This window comes from Haliotis asinina, chromosome 9 (genome assembly GCF_037392515.1).
Source record: "Haliotis asinina isolate JCU_RB_2024 chromosome 9, JCU_Hal_asi_v2, whole genome shotgun sequence".
Taxonomy (NCBI): Eukaryota; Metazoa; Mollusca; class Gastropoda; order Lepetellida; family Haliotidae; genus Haliotis; species Haliotis asinina.
This window is the reverse complement of record NC_090288.1, coordinates 51,781,105-51,799,619: the sequence shown is the minus strand read 5'-3', so window position 1 is coordinate 51,799,619 and position 18,515 is coordinate 51,781,105. Positions and strand designations below refer to the sequence as shown.

At 41.3% G+C, this 18,515-nt stretch overlaps 1 protein-coding gene across 2 annotated transcripts; it reads left to right on the top strand.

The window, feature by feature from the left end:
- The first annotated feature begins 8,478 nt into the window (after positions 1–8,478).
- Positions 8,479–17,144, top strand: LOC137296386 (uncharacterized). 2 transcript variants are annotated; one of them, XM_067828182.1, is made up of 6 exons: positions 8,479–9,017; positions 11,323–11,469; positions 13,093–13,179; positions 14,813–15,316; positions 15,855–15,924; positions 16,527–17,144. In XM_067828182.1, the coding sequence occupies exons 1-6, from the start codon at positions 8,913–8,915 to the stop codon at positions 16,544–16,546; spliced, it is 933 nt and encodes a 310-aa protein (XP_067684283.1). In that variant the 5' UTR covers positions 8,479–8,912; the 3' UTR covers positions 16,547–17,144. The 2 variants fall into 2 exon arrangements, with proteins under 2 accessions (XP_067684283.1, XP_067684282.1); XM_067828181.1 differs by lacking the exon at positions 16,527–17,144 and having other exon boundaries at positions 15,855–16,079.
- Positions 17,145–18,515: the final 1,371 nt, after the last annotated feature.

Below are 18,515 nucleotides of genomic sequence, written 5' to 3'. Positions count from 1 at the left end.
ACACACGCTATATCAAAAATAGCATTTCATATATGTATATTGAAATGCTTAAATATTAATGGTTTTGGTTCTTATATGATGCATAACGCGTATTTTTACGCATTGTAAGTCATGTTGATTTGTTATTTGCATACAATAACTGTCAATGATCACACCGACAACAGCAGGAATCTATATCGAAATGTCGCATGGTAATGTAATACACGAGTTGTCATTCATAAAATATCATACCTTTCTTGCTTTTATTTCCTCAAGATAATTGAGATAAGAGTCATTCACGAGCTGTCACTTTGAAATACAACATATATATCACACAACCAATAACCAGCACTCATTACAACAATATAAGCTTCTGTATGCATCATGATGTCTTTGCTTGTTGTGTCTGATGAATGTGATTGACAGACTGACACGTCTGTAATTAATCACCATGGGAAACACCCCCGGAAATACCCGTTATTCATCGGAAGCAGGGCACGTTGAACTCTAGGCAGGTCATATCTTAATATCGAGCGCTAATTGCGGAGTTACAGATGTTGGGAACAGCAAACTATGAATGCAAACACACACGCATACACACACGCGCGCGCACAAACACACACCAAAAACAAAAACACACACTCACAAACAAACAAACAAGCAAAAAACCCCTCCAAACCCCCAAAACCAACCAACCAAACAAACAAAAAACAAAAATCACACAAACCAACAAACATACAAACTAACGTAATAAACGAGATTCTACCAAAACATAACATTCAGGATCTAATGCCTTAGACAAAAATGGATACCTGCCCACATCGGTGTGTTTGGAAACGAAAGCGGCACTTAAACTAACAGAACATACCAAAACAAAAAAAAATATCTTTCGAAAGTGGCAATGTCCGTACCCAAATGCAAATTCAAAACTAAAAAAAGCGTACTAAAAACAACACTCAAAGTTCTAAATTGTACTACCACAAATCTAAAACGATTAACAGATCTATAACAGAATTACAACAGGTCACACAAAAGTAAATTCCGATCTTTGTAAAACAAATGAAAAATAAACAGACAAATGCATCTTCTATAAGGAAACAGAAACGTACGAACACATCCTACCACATGTAAAATGCATGCACTACTAACAGTACAGAATGGTGCTCAAGAGTTCACTGGACACAAACACATACTTAACACTACAAACACGTCTTTGTCCACAAAATAACACCCAGACATATCCCTAGGTATATGTCTCATCAAAACTGGCCCTTTTGATAGGAAAGTGCACGTGGTCACAGTGTTCGCGTTAACACAGAAACCAGCGTTTTTACGCAAACATAGATAATAAAAAAACTACCTTGCGTCAGTGTTTTGGACGCATTGATTCTGATCTACTTAATTTGCAAAAGTACCTTAAAACAGCAACATATAAAGAACCAATACATTTTGAAATGATTCAGGATTGTAAATAAATTCTCACTCGCAAAAGATTTGGACTGCATATTTACCTAGTCTATTATATTTTGTGCACGCAGTCTTACAAAATGTACCGCGAAAACTGGGTCAAATATAATTTACACATATACTATATCTACGAGAACCCTTTCTCAGTAAAGTACAACTTTTCAGAGGCTTGGGTCTCATATTTGATCCGACCAACTCTCAGAGCGCTGCGATTAGATGTCTCACTCAATGAGCGTGGACGGAACTCAACCCAAATAAAGTCCCCGAATCTTTACTTAACTGAGAAATTGCTGTCCCAAATAAAGTATAAACCTTTACCACCTTCACTGTATTTAAGTTCGTCCCGCACATTGCCCATTATGTGTTTAACATTCTTCAGTGTTGAATCTGACTTTAAAAAACACAATCAGCATGAATAAAAAAAAATATGGTTTTTTTTGTTTTGTTATGTTTGTTTTTTTTTGTTATGTTTTTTTGTTTGTTTTTTGTTTTGGTGTGTGTGTGTGTGTGTGTGTGTGTGTGTGTGTGTGTGTGTGTGTGTACATGTGTGTGTGTGTACATGTGTGTGTGTGTGAGAGAGAGAGAGAGAGAGAGAGAGAGGCTGGGAGAGAAACAATACGACAGAGTCGTGTTTGATTTTTCATGCCTGAATACCATGAACATCTTTTCCAAGAACAAGTTTTCTTTTTGTGGCCATTTTCCACAAATTTGAATATTTGTTTAGTAAGTGGTTCCTTGTACGCATGTACAAGTGTGTAATACTGGCTTTCGTAGTCGGATAAGGAAATAAAATGTATGTGATAACGACCCTTATCAGTTAACTCAGATGAGCTCATTTGCTGCTACCAGAGAAATTCAGTCATTGCGATGTATACCATTCTAACTTCCGAAGGAGTGGTCATAATCCATTTATATATACATGAAATTCTATGCACATGCAAACCTTTACATCCGATAGTACCTGTTAATACGAATTCACGAAGCACACATTCACGTGTACCACGCCATTCGTGTTTCTCCATGACCGGCATTTTGGAATGGCACGGAATGACACGAGTAGTAGGGAACGTTGTCACGAACGCCCTTTGTCATTTATTTGGATCTGTCACATCTGTTTCCTGTCGTATGACATGACTACACCATAGTCCTATTTCAAAACATCCCGAGTCTTTTTACATTCAAACCGGGCTAGCTCTACTCTTCACCCACCTGCTGTTAAAACTGTCACTTTTATGCTGAAACGAGCCTCGGGTCATTTAACGTACCGTTTTTGGTTTTGAGGTATGATTCTTTTATGTTCATTGAACAGAAGTTAAAGGACACCTTTTCATATGTTACTGCAGTAAATAATGCCATGCCTTTGAATATATTTGGCAGTACGGTAGAGGAAGACCCGGGTTCGATTCCCCGAATGGGTACAATGTGTGAATCCCATTTCTGGTGTCTGGTGGATATTGCTGAAAGCGGCATAGAACTAAACTCATTCATTTTAACGAAATATCTGTAATCCCCATTTTATAGCCATACATATATCTTTACATCATATGGAGCAGTCTGTTATATATCCAAAAAGCCCATGCGCGTCTAGAATATCTGGCGACCCATGAACATCCGGGGTAAAATAGGTCTTCAGTAACCAAAAGGCGACATGCTTGTCGTAAGAGGCGAGTAACGGGATCGGGTGGTCAGGCTCGCTGACTTGGTTGACACATGTCATCGGTTCCCAACTGCGCAGATCGATGCTCATGCTGTTGAACACTAGATTGTCCGGTTCAGACACGATTATTTACTTGCGGCCGCCATATGGCTGGAATATTGCCGAGTGCGGCGTAAAACTAAACTCACTCACTTTGATATGTGGCAAGTCGACTCTCAGGGCTCTCTTTCATTGCATTTATATATGAACATATGTTCATTTCAGACACACACATATGTGCACCATTCACATATATACTGCCGCTGATGAGGAACGTGTTATGTGTTCATGCATATAGAAAAATGGGACACAGTAATATCCTGCATTCAGTACACGGCAACTGTGTCTGTTACTATGAAATGTCATAATTAATTAAATGCATCGTGAATTCGTCACACGCATAACACACGAGTTCACAGAGTTCAATTTAACAGAAGATATACAAGTTCCAATGGACGGTAATGTCCTCATACTGCATCACTCAGAAAACTTGCAGACGCGTAAACCGTCTTTACAAGATTCGATGGGATATGTTCTTATCGGACACTGAACTTATACAAACTGTTGTCAAATGTTTTAAAGCCGAAGGTACGGATAAGTGTTTGGTCCCTCATGTTCATGTTTTAGTCATAATTTTGCAGTTTTGTCGAACCACGGATGATTCGAAGTATTTACGGAGGATCCTTTAGTTTCAATACAACGAGGTTTGGCTGCACTGTACCAGGGACCTGGGCCCACATGCACAAAGTGATATTAGCGCTACAGTGATTGTAACTCCAATTCTCCAGCACAGGCTTAAGATAGTCTTAGCGCTAAGATCGCTATGTCGTAAAGAGACAGAGCCTAGATTTTCAAAGTTCTCTTAGCGCTGAGATAGTCGTAAATTAATGTTAGCGTATGGCACTTACGACTATCTCTGCCCCTTAAAAGCTTCGAAAATATAGGCCCTGGGTCAGATAATGCAGTGATCATCAGCATAAAACCAGAGTCCCGTTTCACAAAGCTATCATAGCTCTATGACTGCCGTATCTCCCATACTCTTAGTGCTAAGATAGTCGTAAGTGTCATACATTAACATTAACTTACGACTATCCTAGCGCTAAGAGAGCTTCAAAAATCTAGGCCCTGTAACATAGACTTACGACAGTCGTTGCGCTGCGATGGCTTTGTGAAACGGTGCCAGTTGAGTGTAGGGAATGTTAGGTAGGAAATACCTAACCATAAAGAGTATATTACATGGCTCTGCGTCTAGTGCGTGTCAGCATCCGCTAAATGGTTGGAATCCAATACTCCACCTGGTTACTATCCTAGAATATACCTGTTTTTTCTTATTTGCTTTCACCTCGTTTTCAGCGTTTGTATGTTGTTTAGCACCGCACTCAGCAAGTCTACCGGATATGTGACGACAGTCTTTAAACAATAGAGATGGTCGAGACGATCCAGTGATTGGTATTACGACCATTTGTCCTTGCAATGTAAATACGTTGACATGTGTGAGCCGAGGTACTGAGTCAGACCAACAAAGCATACACAACATGCACTGTAGAATTGTTTCTGTTGGGTAGCCTAGTGGTCAAAGCGTTCGTTCGTCATGCTGAAGACCCGGGTTCGATTTCTCCACATGGGTACAATGTGTGAAGAACATTTCTGGCGCCCGACGCCGTGATATTGCTGAAATATTGCAGAAAGTGGTGAAAAACTGAACTCACTCACACATTGAAGAATTACATATATGGTGTTATATGTCGAGTCTTTCAATGAGTTGAATACCTTTCTCGTACAAAGGAGTTTCAATCTTACTCTAAATAATTACCAAGATGAAAGTTTAGATTAATACATCAACAGACACTCAGCCACACACCCTTTAGAAAACTTTTGAAACTGTTTCTTTAAGTAATAATACTTGAAATACTTGTCTGTAAAGGCAGGTGTTCTCTTAAACATCGTATACGTAACACTTTTGTTGTCCAAGAATTTTAGTAATTTTAAGAACTGAACGCACCTAAGCAATGCTTTCCCGTAGCTATACATGTTTACAATCCATGTTTGATGACGATTGTGTAATATGTGGTATGAGAGAACACGGAAAATGATTTGTTTTCATATTTTACTGCATGACCTTTCGCGTGCCCTCGTAACACCGAAACGCATGGGTAATGTTTTCCTTGTAAATTCCTACCTCAAGAGCAATTCTCGAATAATTATAACCTGGACTCTGCAATTCCAAGGTCGCATTGTGGCACTTCAGCTCCCTGACGAAGTCTGTTGTTTATAATTGGATGAGTCGTTTTATCAAAGCGTGTGAGTATAAGGTTTTACGCGGCTTTTAGCAATATTCTAGCAATATCATGGCGGAGGACACCAGAAACGGGCTTCAAACATTGCATCCATGTAGGGATGGGCGAACACTTTAACCATTAGGCTACCCCATAGCCCCTCCATAACAGGAAACCAGTGAAACAATGTTGTATCCCGCAAATATCGATGTTCATGTTGTTTTATTTAAAATGTTTTATGATGTTTTATGTTTTATTGTTCAGCTTCTGCGTTGCATACCACCACCATGCAATTACTGGCGTTAAACGCTGAATTTGGACTAAAACTTACGAACCTAACTGACCTAAAACTTACACGCGTTCTGTAAAAATAACTTTGCTAAACATAGTCGAACTTAGGGTCCGGAATACAGCTATGATATACGTATTGAATTACAACACCATCTAATAATTATTTCATGTTTGTTCGGTTGGTTGGTTGTTCTTTATATATACATGTAGTATGTATAGTACAGTATATTTAGAGTGGTGGAGTAGCTGAAAACATGGGCAAAATGCTCTCTCTCTCTCTCTCTCTCTCTCTCTCTCTCTCTCTCTCTCTCTCTGTTATTTCTGAATCACGACATGTCTTGTGTCTCACTTGAGGCCAACATCCATCAACGTCTAGCAGTAAGGGTATGTTTCATTGTATAAGTACATGCCTTACAGCTCTTGATGACTAAATTAGAGAGTTGTGTTGTTAAGCCTCGCCCGAGGTACCGGGCTCGAAACTGAGGTACAGATGACCTCACACAGGATATAAACTGGCATCTCACATATACTCGAGGAAACGGAATTCACCAGCGGCATTTCCTCAATGCATGTATGCATGTCTGTGTGGAGTTGTGCAACAGTAGATCGACACTGATTAAAACGTTTTGTTATCATTTGACATGAGTCAGTTGTATTTGTGCAAGTGGTATCATCCAAGGAGAAGTAGTTGTTTGTTTTTAACGCCGCACTTGGCAAATTTAAAACTATATGACGATTACTAATCGTGTCTGGAACGAACAATCCTGTAATATATATGGTGGTGGAGGTGGTAATGTTAGTCGTGGTGGTGCGAGTAGTAGTAGTAGTAGTAGTAGCAGCAGCAGCAGCAGCAGCAGCAGCAGCAGCAGTAGTAGTAGGCGGTATATATCGTTCGATATATCTGACTGGTTGTTGAGTTGTAAGATACTGTAAGTGTACGGGCAAAATAGCCAGCAGGATGTCCGGGTTACATCTGACCCCAGTGTCACGCAGATAACTCGAATATTTACAGGCCAAAGGTCACATAGGTGGAATACTGCTGCGTTAATAGCCGATATAATCCACAAGTTCACCGCATCCATACGTAATGTTAAACACGCCAGAGGTCAACAGGAAAACAGCAACAGTACGATTATGAATCGGCACATATATCTAATCCTTTTTAGCTTTAACAGGCGATACTCGATCAACCCGTTTTCAGAGTGTTTCTCAGAGTGTTACAAGCAGATTCACTCATAGACGTATTTTATGCGCCCAAATCCTTCTGAGTGTATTCCACGAACGAGACATTCCTCATGAAGACACGATGTGGTACAAATCACTCACTCACTCACCCACTCACTCACTCACTCTTGCATTTCCCTGCCTGAAAAATAATGCATAACTGCCGAGAGCGAACGAATGTACACACGAAGGCATGAGCTTCAAGTATGGATTCACGTTAGGTCAATAAATTGTGAAAACGGAAATGTGCGAAAAAGTGTACATGCAAACATGCACATGGATGACGTCATTGATTCACGAAGAACAGGTGGTGAAGTAAGGCACAAGCCCGTATCTGTTTCACAATTGTTGCCATGGAAACGGGATCATTTCACACATGAATAACTCAACATATACAGTTTTGTTACGATAGATTGTGAACAACACATGGCGCCGGCATTTCTCGTTATGGCTGAGCAGATGAATTTGTGAAGGCTCACCGTGTTGTCGTGATGTCTAATGTGTACAATGTCCTGTTGGAGAGTTGTTGGAGTGTGAGTGAGAATAGTTTTACCCCGCTTTCAGCAATATTCCAGGAAAATCACGGCGGGGACGACCAGAAGTGGGCTCCACACATTGTATCCATGAGGGCAAACGAACCCGGGCTCTCGGCGTGACTTAGCGAACGCTGAACCACTTCGCTACCCCACAACCCCATGTCGTGTCGTGAATTTGTATGAGACAGACATGGTGTCTAAATGGTGTGATGTGCTAATATACTCTGTGTCGCGTTTCATATGATGGAAACTGGGACTTACATTCCGATGAAGAGAAGCGAGAAAAACTTTTACACTGTGTATACATTTATTCAGGAAGGAAACCATGCCATCTATACATATTCATAACACAACAGCCTAATGAATATTCATGAACAGGCAGTCCGTTTTATCTCTGCCATCTGTGTAATATCCTGTCATATCTCAACAGTATGTACCTAATTTTCGTTGTGACGCCATTGCATCGTTTCCTTCCCGTGTCACAACTCACGTGTCGCAAAATACAGCCGTGATATTACTGGAATATTGCTAAAAACGGCGTAAAGACACACTCACTTACAAACTCACTCACAATAAACTACTGTGGTAACAACCACGCTTATCACGCACTGAGGGATATACCGAACCCGGTTTACTTGGACTTGATTTACTGTATGGTGTACTCAAAATGCGTAGAACGAACTACAGTGAAAACATACTAAAATGGTGGTCCCTTTGATTTCGTTATAGCGGTAGTATGAACTACTACTACTACTACTACTACTACTACTACTACTACTACTACTACTACTACTACTACTACAGGAGCAGTAGCAGTAGTAGTCCCTCTGATTTCGCTATAACCTTAGTTTGTAGTAGTAGTAGTAGTAGTAGTAGTAGTAGCAGCAGCAGCAGCAGCAGTAGTAGTTGTCCCTTTGATTTCGTTATATCCGTAGCATATCGTGGCAGCACCTTCGACCTCTATGCATTGTTGATAACCACATACCATACAGATAATACTTTAAAGATTAATGTTACACAAGGAAGCTTTCCGTCAAGTTCTTTCCTGCAAATTCTCGTTCTCGAAGAATAAATAAGGCATTGTTCAAGTATATCACTCCCCTGCGCCGCTTCACTGAAAACGGCTACATTACAATCCGGTTTATAATTTATTCAACAAACGCGCCGTCAGAAAGCCCACGAATGTACCTGCACAGGATGTTGATTAGCTGTCGATAGATATCGACACCTGACGTCGTTGCAACACCTTCCACACAGAGCGTACACGTCAGTGGGACACAACGCAACGACATTGGCGACGGGGAATCCCCGTCCTTGGCGGTATTGCTTGTGTCATCTTCGTCAACACGGCACACTCTATCAAGGAAGTGGATCGTGGCGTTCTGCACGAGGCGACCTGACATGAATGTCAGTATGTTCAACACCTGAAATGTACTGCGTTTGATGTGGTCTGATATCGACATGATTGAAGTTCACACAATTAGCTCCATTCACCTGACGACAGCCCAATGTGACCTGTTGAAATACTTAGTGGGACGCCGGCGAGAGGTACGTAGACAGATATGATATCTACAGTCTACATAGAGGAGACAAGCGAAGGACACGTTTATGTAATACATACCATGTGTAGAACGATATCTAGGCCGGATCCCCCTCTTTAGTCAATACCTGTATCGCTTCTAAATACTAATCGTGACTTGGGATATTTGTATGACGGTGTTGTATCTACACATATACACATACGCTGATACGCAGTTGTATGTATATTGCAAAATAACGTTATGTCAGTGTGTGAGGATATGTTATTGATCTTGTATGTTGTAAAATAGCGTTATGTCAGTGTGGGGGATATGTTATGGGTCTTGTATCTTGTAAGAAAACGTTATGTCGGTTTATGGGGACATGTCATTGATCTTGTATGTTGTAAAATAACGCTATGTCAGTACGGGGGGGGGGGGGGGGGCGGGCGGGGATATGTTACAGATCTTGTGTATTGTGAAATAGCGCTATGTTAGTATGTGGGGATATCTTATGGATCTTGTATGTTGTAAAATAGCGTTATGTCAGTGTGTGGATATATATCATGGATCTTGTATGTTGTAAAATAACGCAATGACACTATGTTGGGATATGCGATAGCGTTATGTTAGTTAAGTTTCAATATATCAAATAATTTAAATTTGAACAAGTGGATAAACGTTTGGCGAGATTATCGGTCATAACAAGAGAAAGATCTATTGCGACCACTGTCAACCATGTCTTTCGCAGAAATGTGAGTGTCATTTATTACAAATGGTAAATATTGTCTGTTCTAGCCGTACTCTTTTGTGAGATATGATCCGTGTTTAATGTCCTGAACAACACTATTTCCGTTGTATAGATGATGAATATAGGAAGACACATTATAATAACGTATGTCATGGCGTGACTAGTCCAACATAGTCCGCGAAACGTATACATGAACTGAATGGGCTTTCATACTGACTGCTGTAGGATAACATTTGTGTGCTGGTGAGTGCGTGCTAGTCTGTGGGTGCCAGACAGTGGGTTGCGAGTCCGGGTCCCGGGTGAGTCTGGACCCGGCAGGGTGCGGGAGTCTGTGCTTACCTGGAAGGGCGTGGTCCCAAACAGAACCTGTTGCATTTGACAACATTCTCAACGGAATTGTGTATGAAAGCGTATATAGTATTATCATAAGATTATTGCGCTCAGAAAAAAAGTATTGAACATGTAAAATTTATCTTACACTCTACTCTTGGCCTCCTGGCCAAAATGCCATAGACTGCTGTTATTCTGCTATGGATGACAGTGGAATGGGGATCAATGTTTCAAATGTACACTCTGAGGTCTGCATGGAAGACAATATGGCAACCACGCTGAAGTTGATATAAATGTGAGTAAATGTGATACCCAGGTTCCACAGTAATCTCGACAAAGGATCCGCCCACACAATCCGCGACAACAGAGTACAAAAGGTTGAACATATATTCCGAGTTGTTAATTCTCGTTAACTCTACATCACTTCCCAACTTGACTTGTCAGACGACACCGATGCGGTCATCACGGCGATGTCGAAGACTTTGGGTTGTCAGTCTCGTTTGAAAATCTCATTCCTTACAGTTTTCACGCAATGGCCTCATATACCGAGCAGCTGGGTGTAGTTGGTTTGCTGTTTTAACGCAACTCAGCAATATTCCAGCTATATGGCGACGGTCTGTATATAATAGTGTCTGGATCAGACAATCAAGTGATCAACATCATGAGCATCGAATTACGCATTTAGATTACGATGGCATGCGACATCCGTCAGCGAGCCTGACCACCGACCCTAATTTACGTCCTTTTTAAATGTGGAAAGATATGTAAATTCTGATTTCGAAATTTTGAAATTTATATGTAATTTTAATTTTGGCAGTTGGCACTGGCAGATATAATACAATATAGTTTATCACCACGAGAGACTGTGTTTATTTAGTAAACTGGAGGACATACATATTACTGAAGATTAATTTCATGTACATGTACTCTCTAAGTGTGAACGTTTCGCTGATTTAAAGTTTGGATATATTCAGAAATACTGATGATCGAAATTATGAAAACAAATAACAACTGTGTCATAAAAGACGCAAGTATATTTTTGTACTCTGTACTTCAGCGCTTTAGAAATGTTCCTCGTAAACAATGTGTTCTAAACTGTCAATACCATGTGCACATTACTGTATGACTGTGTTTTTTTCCTGAATAAACAAACGTGTCTGTCTGTCTGTCTGTCTGTCTAATGATGAAGTGTGTGGTACGCTTTGTTTGTATCAGCATATACCCGCGTTGATCAAACTGTGTTTCGCTTCTGCAGATCAGAGCAGCTGGGGTGGTGGAGGTGCTGACCGCAGATGTCACTGACGCCGGTTCAAGGACGTGGGCACACAAGGGATATGGGGTTATATGCTTTATCAAAGACCACCCAGGGAAACGGTACATCTTCAAGGCATATAGCCTCATGGTTAGTACTGTCCTTCTCTTATTTGATTCATAGAAAGTGAGTGAGTACGTGAGTTCGGTTTAGCGCTATTATTCACATTATATTCCGGTATAATATTTCAGCTTTTTGTGGAGTGAGTGAGTGAATTTAGTTTTATGTCGCTTTTAGAGCTATCCCAGCAACATCACAGCGGGAGACACAATGCGCATCACACATTATAACAATGTGGGGAATCGAACCCTGGAACGAAAGCCCTGGTGCAGACTTACTTTACTCATGTCAGAATCTAATACTCACAATCGTGTCAGAAGTACCGTAATTACCATTCTTAGAATGTTAGCATCGCGAGAAACTGGTAAATATTTATGTAACGTATCTCTTCGCTATTTAATCCAAGACTACGGTGACACACACATTTCGTTAACGCCGGATTCGGAAATATTCCAGCTACATGGCAATGGTCTGTAAATAATCAAGCCTGGGCCAGACAATCCAGTCATCAACAACATGAGCATTAATCTACCCAACTGCAATACGATGACATGTGTCAACCAAGTCAGCGAGCCTGACCACCCGATCCCGTTAGTCGCCTCTTACGAAGGGCACGGGCCTCTGAAACCCTAGTCTGTGGTACAGACCCTGAAGTACATATATCCAAGAAAGCGCACGCAAGTCTAGACATGTGGCAAGTCTCAGGGCTCCATTTCATTATATTATTTGTTTTCACTAGCTCTCTTAGCGCTCCTATAGTCGTAAGTTAATATTAATGTATGGCACTAACGACTATCGTAGCGCTAAGAGAGCTTCGAAAATCTAGGCTCTGGACTTTCATGGATGGAAATGTAACCAATAGAACTGAAATAGACCAGTCGGAAGGGTTATAAACCAACCTCTCACTTATTGCCCAAGGGGTATTTGATGTTCTATCTTATTCTTCTTCCAAACAACCCGTGGTTGTTAAAAACGTCAAACCTATCTCTCGATGACAGTACTGGTAGACCGACAGTTGGTTCAAATTCCGAGTCGCCTTCTTTCACCCTTCGTATCACACTCCGGCGCAGCGATGACTCCAGATAACATCACTGCCACAGGCTAATTTGCATATCACGTGATCGGACTTTTCTCTTGTTTGCAAACAAATGCGCATATTCGTAGATAAGCTGAGACTGGCATAACGCAAGCGATTCGGCGAGGTTTTCATATTATTTTACACTGTTACATAAATATTCTTCTACATGTACGCCAATAAGGTTTATGACAATACATATTTATATTTCAAGCCGGCTACATAAGGCTTTGATGACAGCACATGGAGCCGTACAACCCGTGTAAACAAAGGATCGCTGCGCAAATCGAAATAGTGTTACAGGTTTTTGGATATTTTCTCAGTAAAACTGAACCATCTTAACCACGATATTTAATCACATGTGTAGACTCATAAAAAATGAAACAGCTATGAAATGTGTATATTATATTGAGAAATGTGCATATTATATAGAATAAACTGTGTAAGATGTGAGGAGTCGTCACATCTTTCTGGCCTGTGGCAGAGATTCTATGCTGGTTCGCCGCATGGAACTCTGGGTAGGAGAGTGCCTTCGCGTGTGCGTGATTATTTTAATCCTTACTTTGCTGGACTTTCAGACGAGGCAAGAGATACACGAGCACATTATTAACAACAAGTTCAAGTACATCCAGAAAAGTGATCGGTTCCACTACCTGACTGGAGCGGTGAGCCTCATGTACACAGTATCACTATGGAATCCTGGGCCGAGATTTTCTAAGCTCTCTTAGCGCTAAGATAGTCGTACATTAATGTTAATGTGTGGCACTTACGACTACATTTTGTATCTTAGCGCTAAGAGAGTTTCGAAAATCTAGGCCCTTGGAAGGGACATTGTCACAAAGCCATTGCATAAACTCCAAACCGATTAACACAGGTACTACATCGACCCAAAGGGCATTTTGACCATTCTTGACATTTTCACGCTGTTGCACATGTAATGGTCACACATTGTACCCATGTTGGGAATTGAATCCAGGTCTTCGGCGGGTCGAGCAGGCGCTTTATCCATTGCGCTTACCTCACACACATTTAATGCCCTTTTCATGATATACGGAGACAAAACGATGATGTTTGACCCTGAAAATGTTGCGTTGTCGCCATTGTCTTCTGACATATAATGACGTTGTGCCCCTGTGCTCTTTGATTAATTTTGAGAGGTTTTGTTGGTTTTTGTGAAGGTGTCAACGCGAAAACGAGATACTTTCCTTTCAAGGTTTCCTCTGCATGGTCTCAATACATGGTCCTTCTTATACACTATATATCTGAACACGGCGACCATTTACAGAATACGCCCCACGACTTCCAGAACACCACAGTGGAAACACAATGCCTTTATACCACATACAACATTTGACATAACATGTGCCATGCAGCTTCCCCAAACAAAATTCAGTTCTTGTCGTTGTCATGGTTTCCAGTAAGTCAGCTGTGTAAAGTGTCTGAATTTCTTGAAATTCCGAGAGACCAAATTTTCGGGGCCACATGCATGTTGTTTTTTTCATTGGGAGTCGTGCATCCAAGTCTTGTCCTCCCGTGGTAATGCTACTAGAACTTGTGATTGTCCGTGTGGAAATTCATGACAAAATCTTTTAGAATGTTCTTTATATACAACTCAGCGTAATGATTTTTGTAAGTGTAAATACTGTCGTTGTATACCCATTAATCTGGATTTAATGTTATTTAGTCTTACCATCACTTTTGCAAAATGAATTTTTATTTGAACATGTATATATACATGTTGAGCTCACTGAATTGTTTTTTGTTTTATTCTTATATATAGTATATACACACAATCTTAAAAGATCTTGTAATTTCATTCTGCAAATCCCTATTGGCAATGTTTTTGTATTGTAAATCTGAAAAATGTAACTGCTGGCAGAGGGCGTTCCTAAGATGGATAACTTTTATTTTTATTTTTTAATAAAACGTGTTTAGACTTCACTGGCAGAATAAACCCAAAGTTATGAACTGCCAGTCTTCCCGTTGGAACCATAGTCAGGGTAGATCTAAAAGAATAGCCTGCCTCATCATGGAATACCTTAGCCTATTATTCACATTGTCGCCCAGTGGTTTGTCTGGTCCAGAATCGACCCCCGGCACGCTATAGTTGTCATATTGCTAACTGAGAGGTAAACACCAGTCGTCCAAACATTTCTTTCAACTCTCACCTCTTAACCATTTCTTCGTTCAGCTAAATGTTATTTTAATAGGACAGGTGTACAGTGTGTGTTGGTGTTGAATTCAGTTGTAGAGTTGCGTTGAAACCTCTCTATCTCAATGCTAAACCTATGTTTTCAGAAAAATCAGATGACTGGCCTAAACTTTATTGACGAAACCGAGGCGAAGGTATTCAAAGAGACGGTTGACCGTAAAAGAGAACAGTGGACTTTTCCCTCCATTCCGCCCCATCCCCGTGGCTTGCCAGACTACATCCCACCTCACATCTCACTACAGGAAATCATACAAGAACTGCCACAGAACGTCCAGACACAGACTCCGACACAGACACAGACACAGACACAGACTCAGGTCCAGACTCTCGTCCCGACACAGGTCCCGACACTCGTACCGGATGATATATCTTCGCGGACCCCGCAAGAGATATTCTCACAGACACCGCAAGATTTATCAACACAGGTCCAGCAAGATATTTTGACACCGCCCCAGCAAGAGATGTTGACAATTGTCCCACAGAAAGTCCCGTCCCATATCCAACCACAGGGAACGGAACAGGATTTAGCATTACATGTCTCGCAAGAGATTACGTCACCGCAAAAGGTCCAATCACCCGTCCCGTCACAGGTACGACGGCCATCTCGACTTTTGTACGCACACCTAAGTCACGGTCCGCAATGCCTACGTATCGTTACTACGTGTTGTAACTCCATCAGTACTACCATTGTGATTAAGCCGGAATGTTGCTGGCGTTCATTCGTTCATTACCATACATAGCACTGTAATGCTGCCGATGAAACGTTGAATATTACCTCACTCACTTCTAGGCATTACAGTACAGCTTGGTCAACCCAGGACCTGTGTGCATTGAAATACTGGAACCTAAATAAATATGAATAGTATCATCTTCGCAAAAATATTTGATATATATACCCTTGTACAGCAATAATAACTACGTATTTCATCCTTTGCAATGTAGTAATCTCTCTCCTATTGTCTTACTCTTAGATTACATTATGGATCGATTATTTTAGTACGCAGTTTCTGTTACCATTGCACTTTATGCTGCAATTCCTTTTTTCATAGACTGACATTTTATATACGTGGGCCGAAGACATTTCTTACTGAATGCATCATTGACTGAATGTCTCTTGGTATGTTGCAGCCGTCGGTACAGAATGAGGTTGCTGACTGTTCCGAAGATCCATCCACACAAGACCGACCAGATGGAGCAGGTTACATTGTGATTCGCCATTATATCAAAAATCTCGGGTTAGAACTGGTCCCACGCTTGTCCTGAGAGGCGACCAACCCGACCGGGTGGTCAGGCTTGGTCGACACATATCATCATATCCAAACTGCGCAGATCGATACTCATGGTGTTGATCACTGGATTGTCTGGTCCAGACTCGATTATTTACAGACCGCCGCCATGTAGATGGAACACTGTTGAGTGCATGAAACAAAATAAACAAGCAGAAATCACAATATGATCACCATATATATGTTTTTGGATTTTCATTTTCATAACCACTAGACTCATCGGGCGGAGGGGAAGCTCAGTGGTTAAAGCGTTGGCTCGTCAAGTCGAGGACCCGGGTTCGATTCCACACATGGGTACAATGTGTGAAGCCCATTTCTGGTGTCTCCCGTCGTGATATTGTTAAAATATTGCTAAAAGCGGCGGAAAACTAAACCCACTCACTCATTGTCATTATCAAAGATGGATGTGTGCCTCCTTTTGGTAAGAAGTGTACATTATCAAACGTCTTTTTAACACTGTATATGTATAATGCATTTGATGTTTGAGAATTCCTTTCGCTCTCTTCGTTCACAGTGACGGAGGCCAGCTCATGACGCTGTCGACGGCATTCGGCATTCGGCATTCGGAGACAACTGACAGTTTTTGAGTATCCAACTCGGCATGCTAACCCCCATCGGGAACAACTCACTGGCAACAACAGCAACAACACAAGCCAGGTTGTCTTCGCTGCGATCAGCTCGCCCAGGGATGCCGGAGTGGAGACTATTGATACGGACGTCGTTCAGAAAGCCTGTAACTTTAAAGAGGAGGACCCTTAGTCCGTTCCATGTGCCTATAATTGGAATGAAGGACTGCGAAAGCCTGAACTATATATTCCGCGAAGCTAAACAGTCTATGAAGTATACAATGTGCCTTTAAATGAAGCTGACTGTCCTCGTGGGTTCCATGGTTTAATATCTATATATTTACATATTTAAAGTATATAGAGCTGCTTTAGAATTTTGAACCAGATTCCCCATCAACGTGCCTTGGAATATTATGAACATTACATAAATAAATTTTGGTATATATACACATCAAAATTCTTCTCTGTTTTATTCCAATTTTGTGTTATGTTAGTAGCATATGTTTTTTTTTTAATTATTGGTGCACAAGAAGAATGTATGTGTTGAATAAATGGTTTTGAATATGTTTTTACGCTCGATATGTGTGGACATGTCTTGCACACAACTATGTCAAGCAGGTCAGGTCGATCCCATCAGGGGCGTTGATGTTGCCTAGTGGTAAAACCGTTCGCTTGTCATGACGAAGACCTGAGTTCGAATCTCTACATGGGTGCATCTGTGAAGCCAGTTTCAGGTGCCCCCTGCCGCGATATTGCTGGAATATTGCTAAACGCGGCGTAAAACCATATCCACTCTTTTACTTACTCACTCGATCACATCAACTCACAACTAATTACAGTCGGAAACAAGGACACTTTTTATGCCTAATTTGAAATTAAACTTAGCAAACGGTAGCTTACGTAAAAAAAGAATAATTTCAAAACTGAAACTATCAATGATGTAGCTTTAATGGAGTCTCATTATCACTATAGAAAGAAACAGGAACGAACGGTCGTCTCATAAGCAAAACCAGGACGGTGTCGCAGCCGGTGTCGCAGCCGTTGTCGCAGAAGGTAGTTGGTGTCGCACTGGAGGATAGAGATATCAGCTGTAGCTTTCAACACCGCTATCAAGCAAAACCAATGAAGCAGAACAACCAGGTAATGAGAGGTATCTATGCCGGTATGTTGTGACAACTTCAGATTAACATTAACAACGAAAAGTAACTGAAAACATTCAAGTTGCATATGATTGGATGACGCCAGGCGGAGAATACGTCAGACTAACAAACAGCACAAGTAACGAAGCTCATGTACAGGCAAAGATTTATACTGCCTGTCACTTAATGAACTAACCTGGTAACCAGACCAACTCGCCAATATTACATTTTACCTAACCTGGTGGGCAGAGGAACTCGCCAGTATTACATGTTCACCTAACCTGGTGCGCAGAGCAACTCGCCAGTATTACATGTTCACCTAACCTGGTGGGCAAAGCAACTCGCCAGTATTACATGTTCACCTAACCTGGTGCGCAGAGCAACTCGCCAGTATTACATGTTCACCTAGCCTGGTGCGCAGAGCAACTCGCTAGTATTACATGTTCACCTAACCTGGTGGGCAGAGCAACTCGCCAGTATTACATGTTCACCTAACCTGGTGGGCAGAGCAACTCGCCAGTATTACATGTTCACCTAACCTGGTGGGCAAAGCAACTCGCCAGTATTACATGTTCACCTAACCTGGTGGGCAGAGCAACACGCCAGTATTACATGTTCACCTAACCTGGTGGGCAGAGCAACTCGCCAGTATTACATGTTCACCTAACCTGGTGGGCAGAGCAACTCGCCAGTATTACATATTCACCTAACCTGGTGGGCAAAGCAACTCGCCAGTAGGACATGTTCACCTAACCTGGTGGGCAAAGCAACTCGCCAGTATTACATGCTCACCTAACC

Excerpts from the sequence above, each read along its gene's own strand:
- LOC137296386 (XM_067828181.1), top strand. The coding sequence starts at position 8,913 with ATGTGGTCTGATATCGACATGATTGAAGTTCACACAATTAGCTCCATT. Across the intron at positions 13,180-14,812 it reads TCCACTACCTGACTGGAGCG|AAAAATCAGATGACTGGCCT; the intron begins GTGAGCCTCATG and ends CTATGTTTTCAG. Across the intron at positions 15,317-15,854 it reads AATCACCCGTCCCGTCACAG|CCGTCGGTACAGAATGAGGT; the intron begins GTACGACGGCCA and ends GGTATGTTGCAG.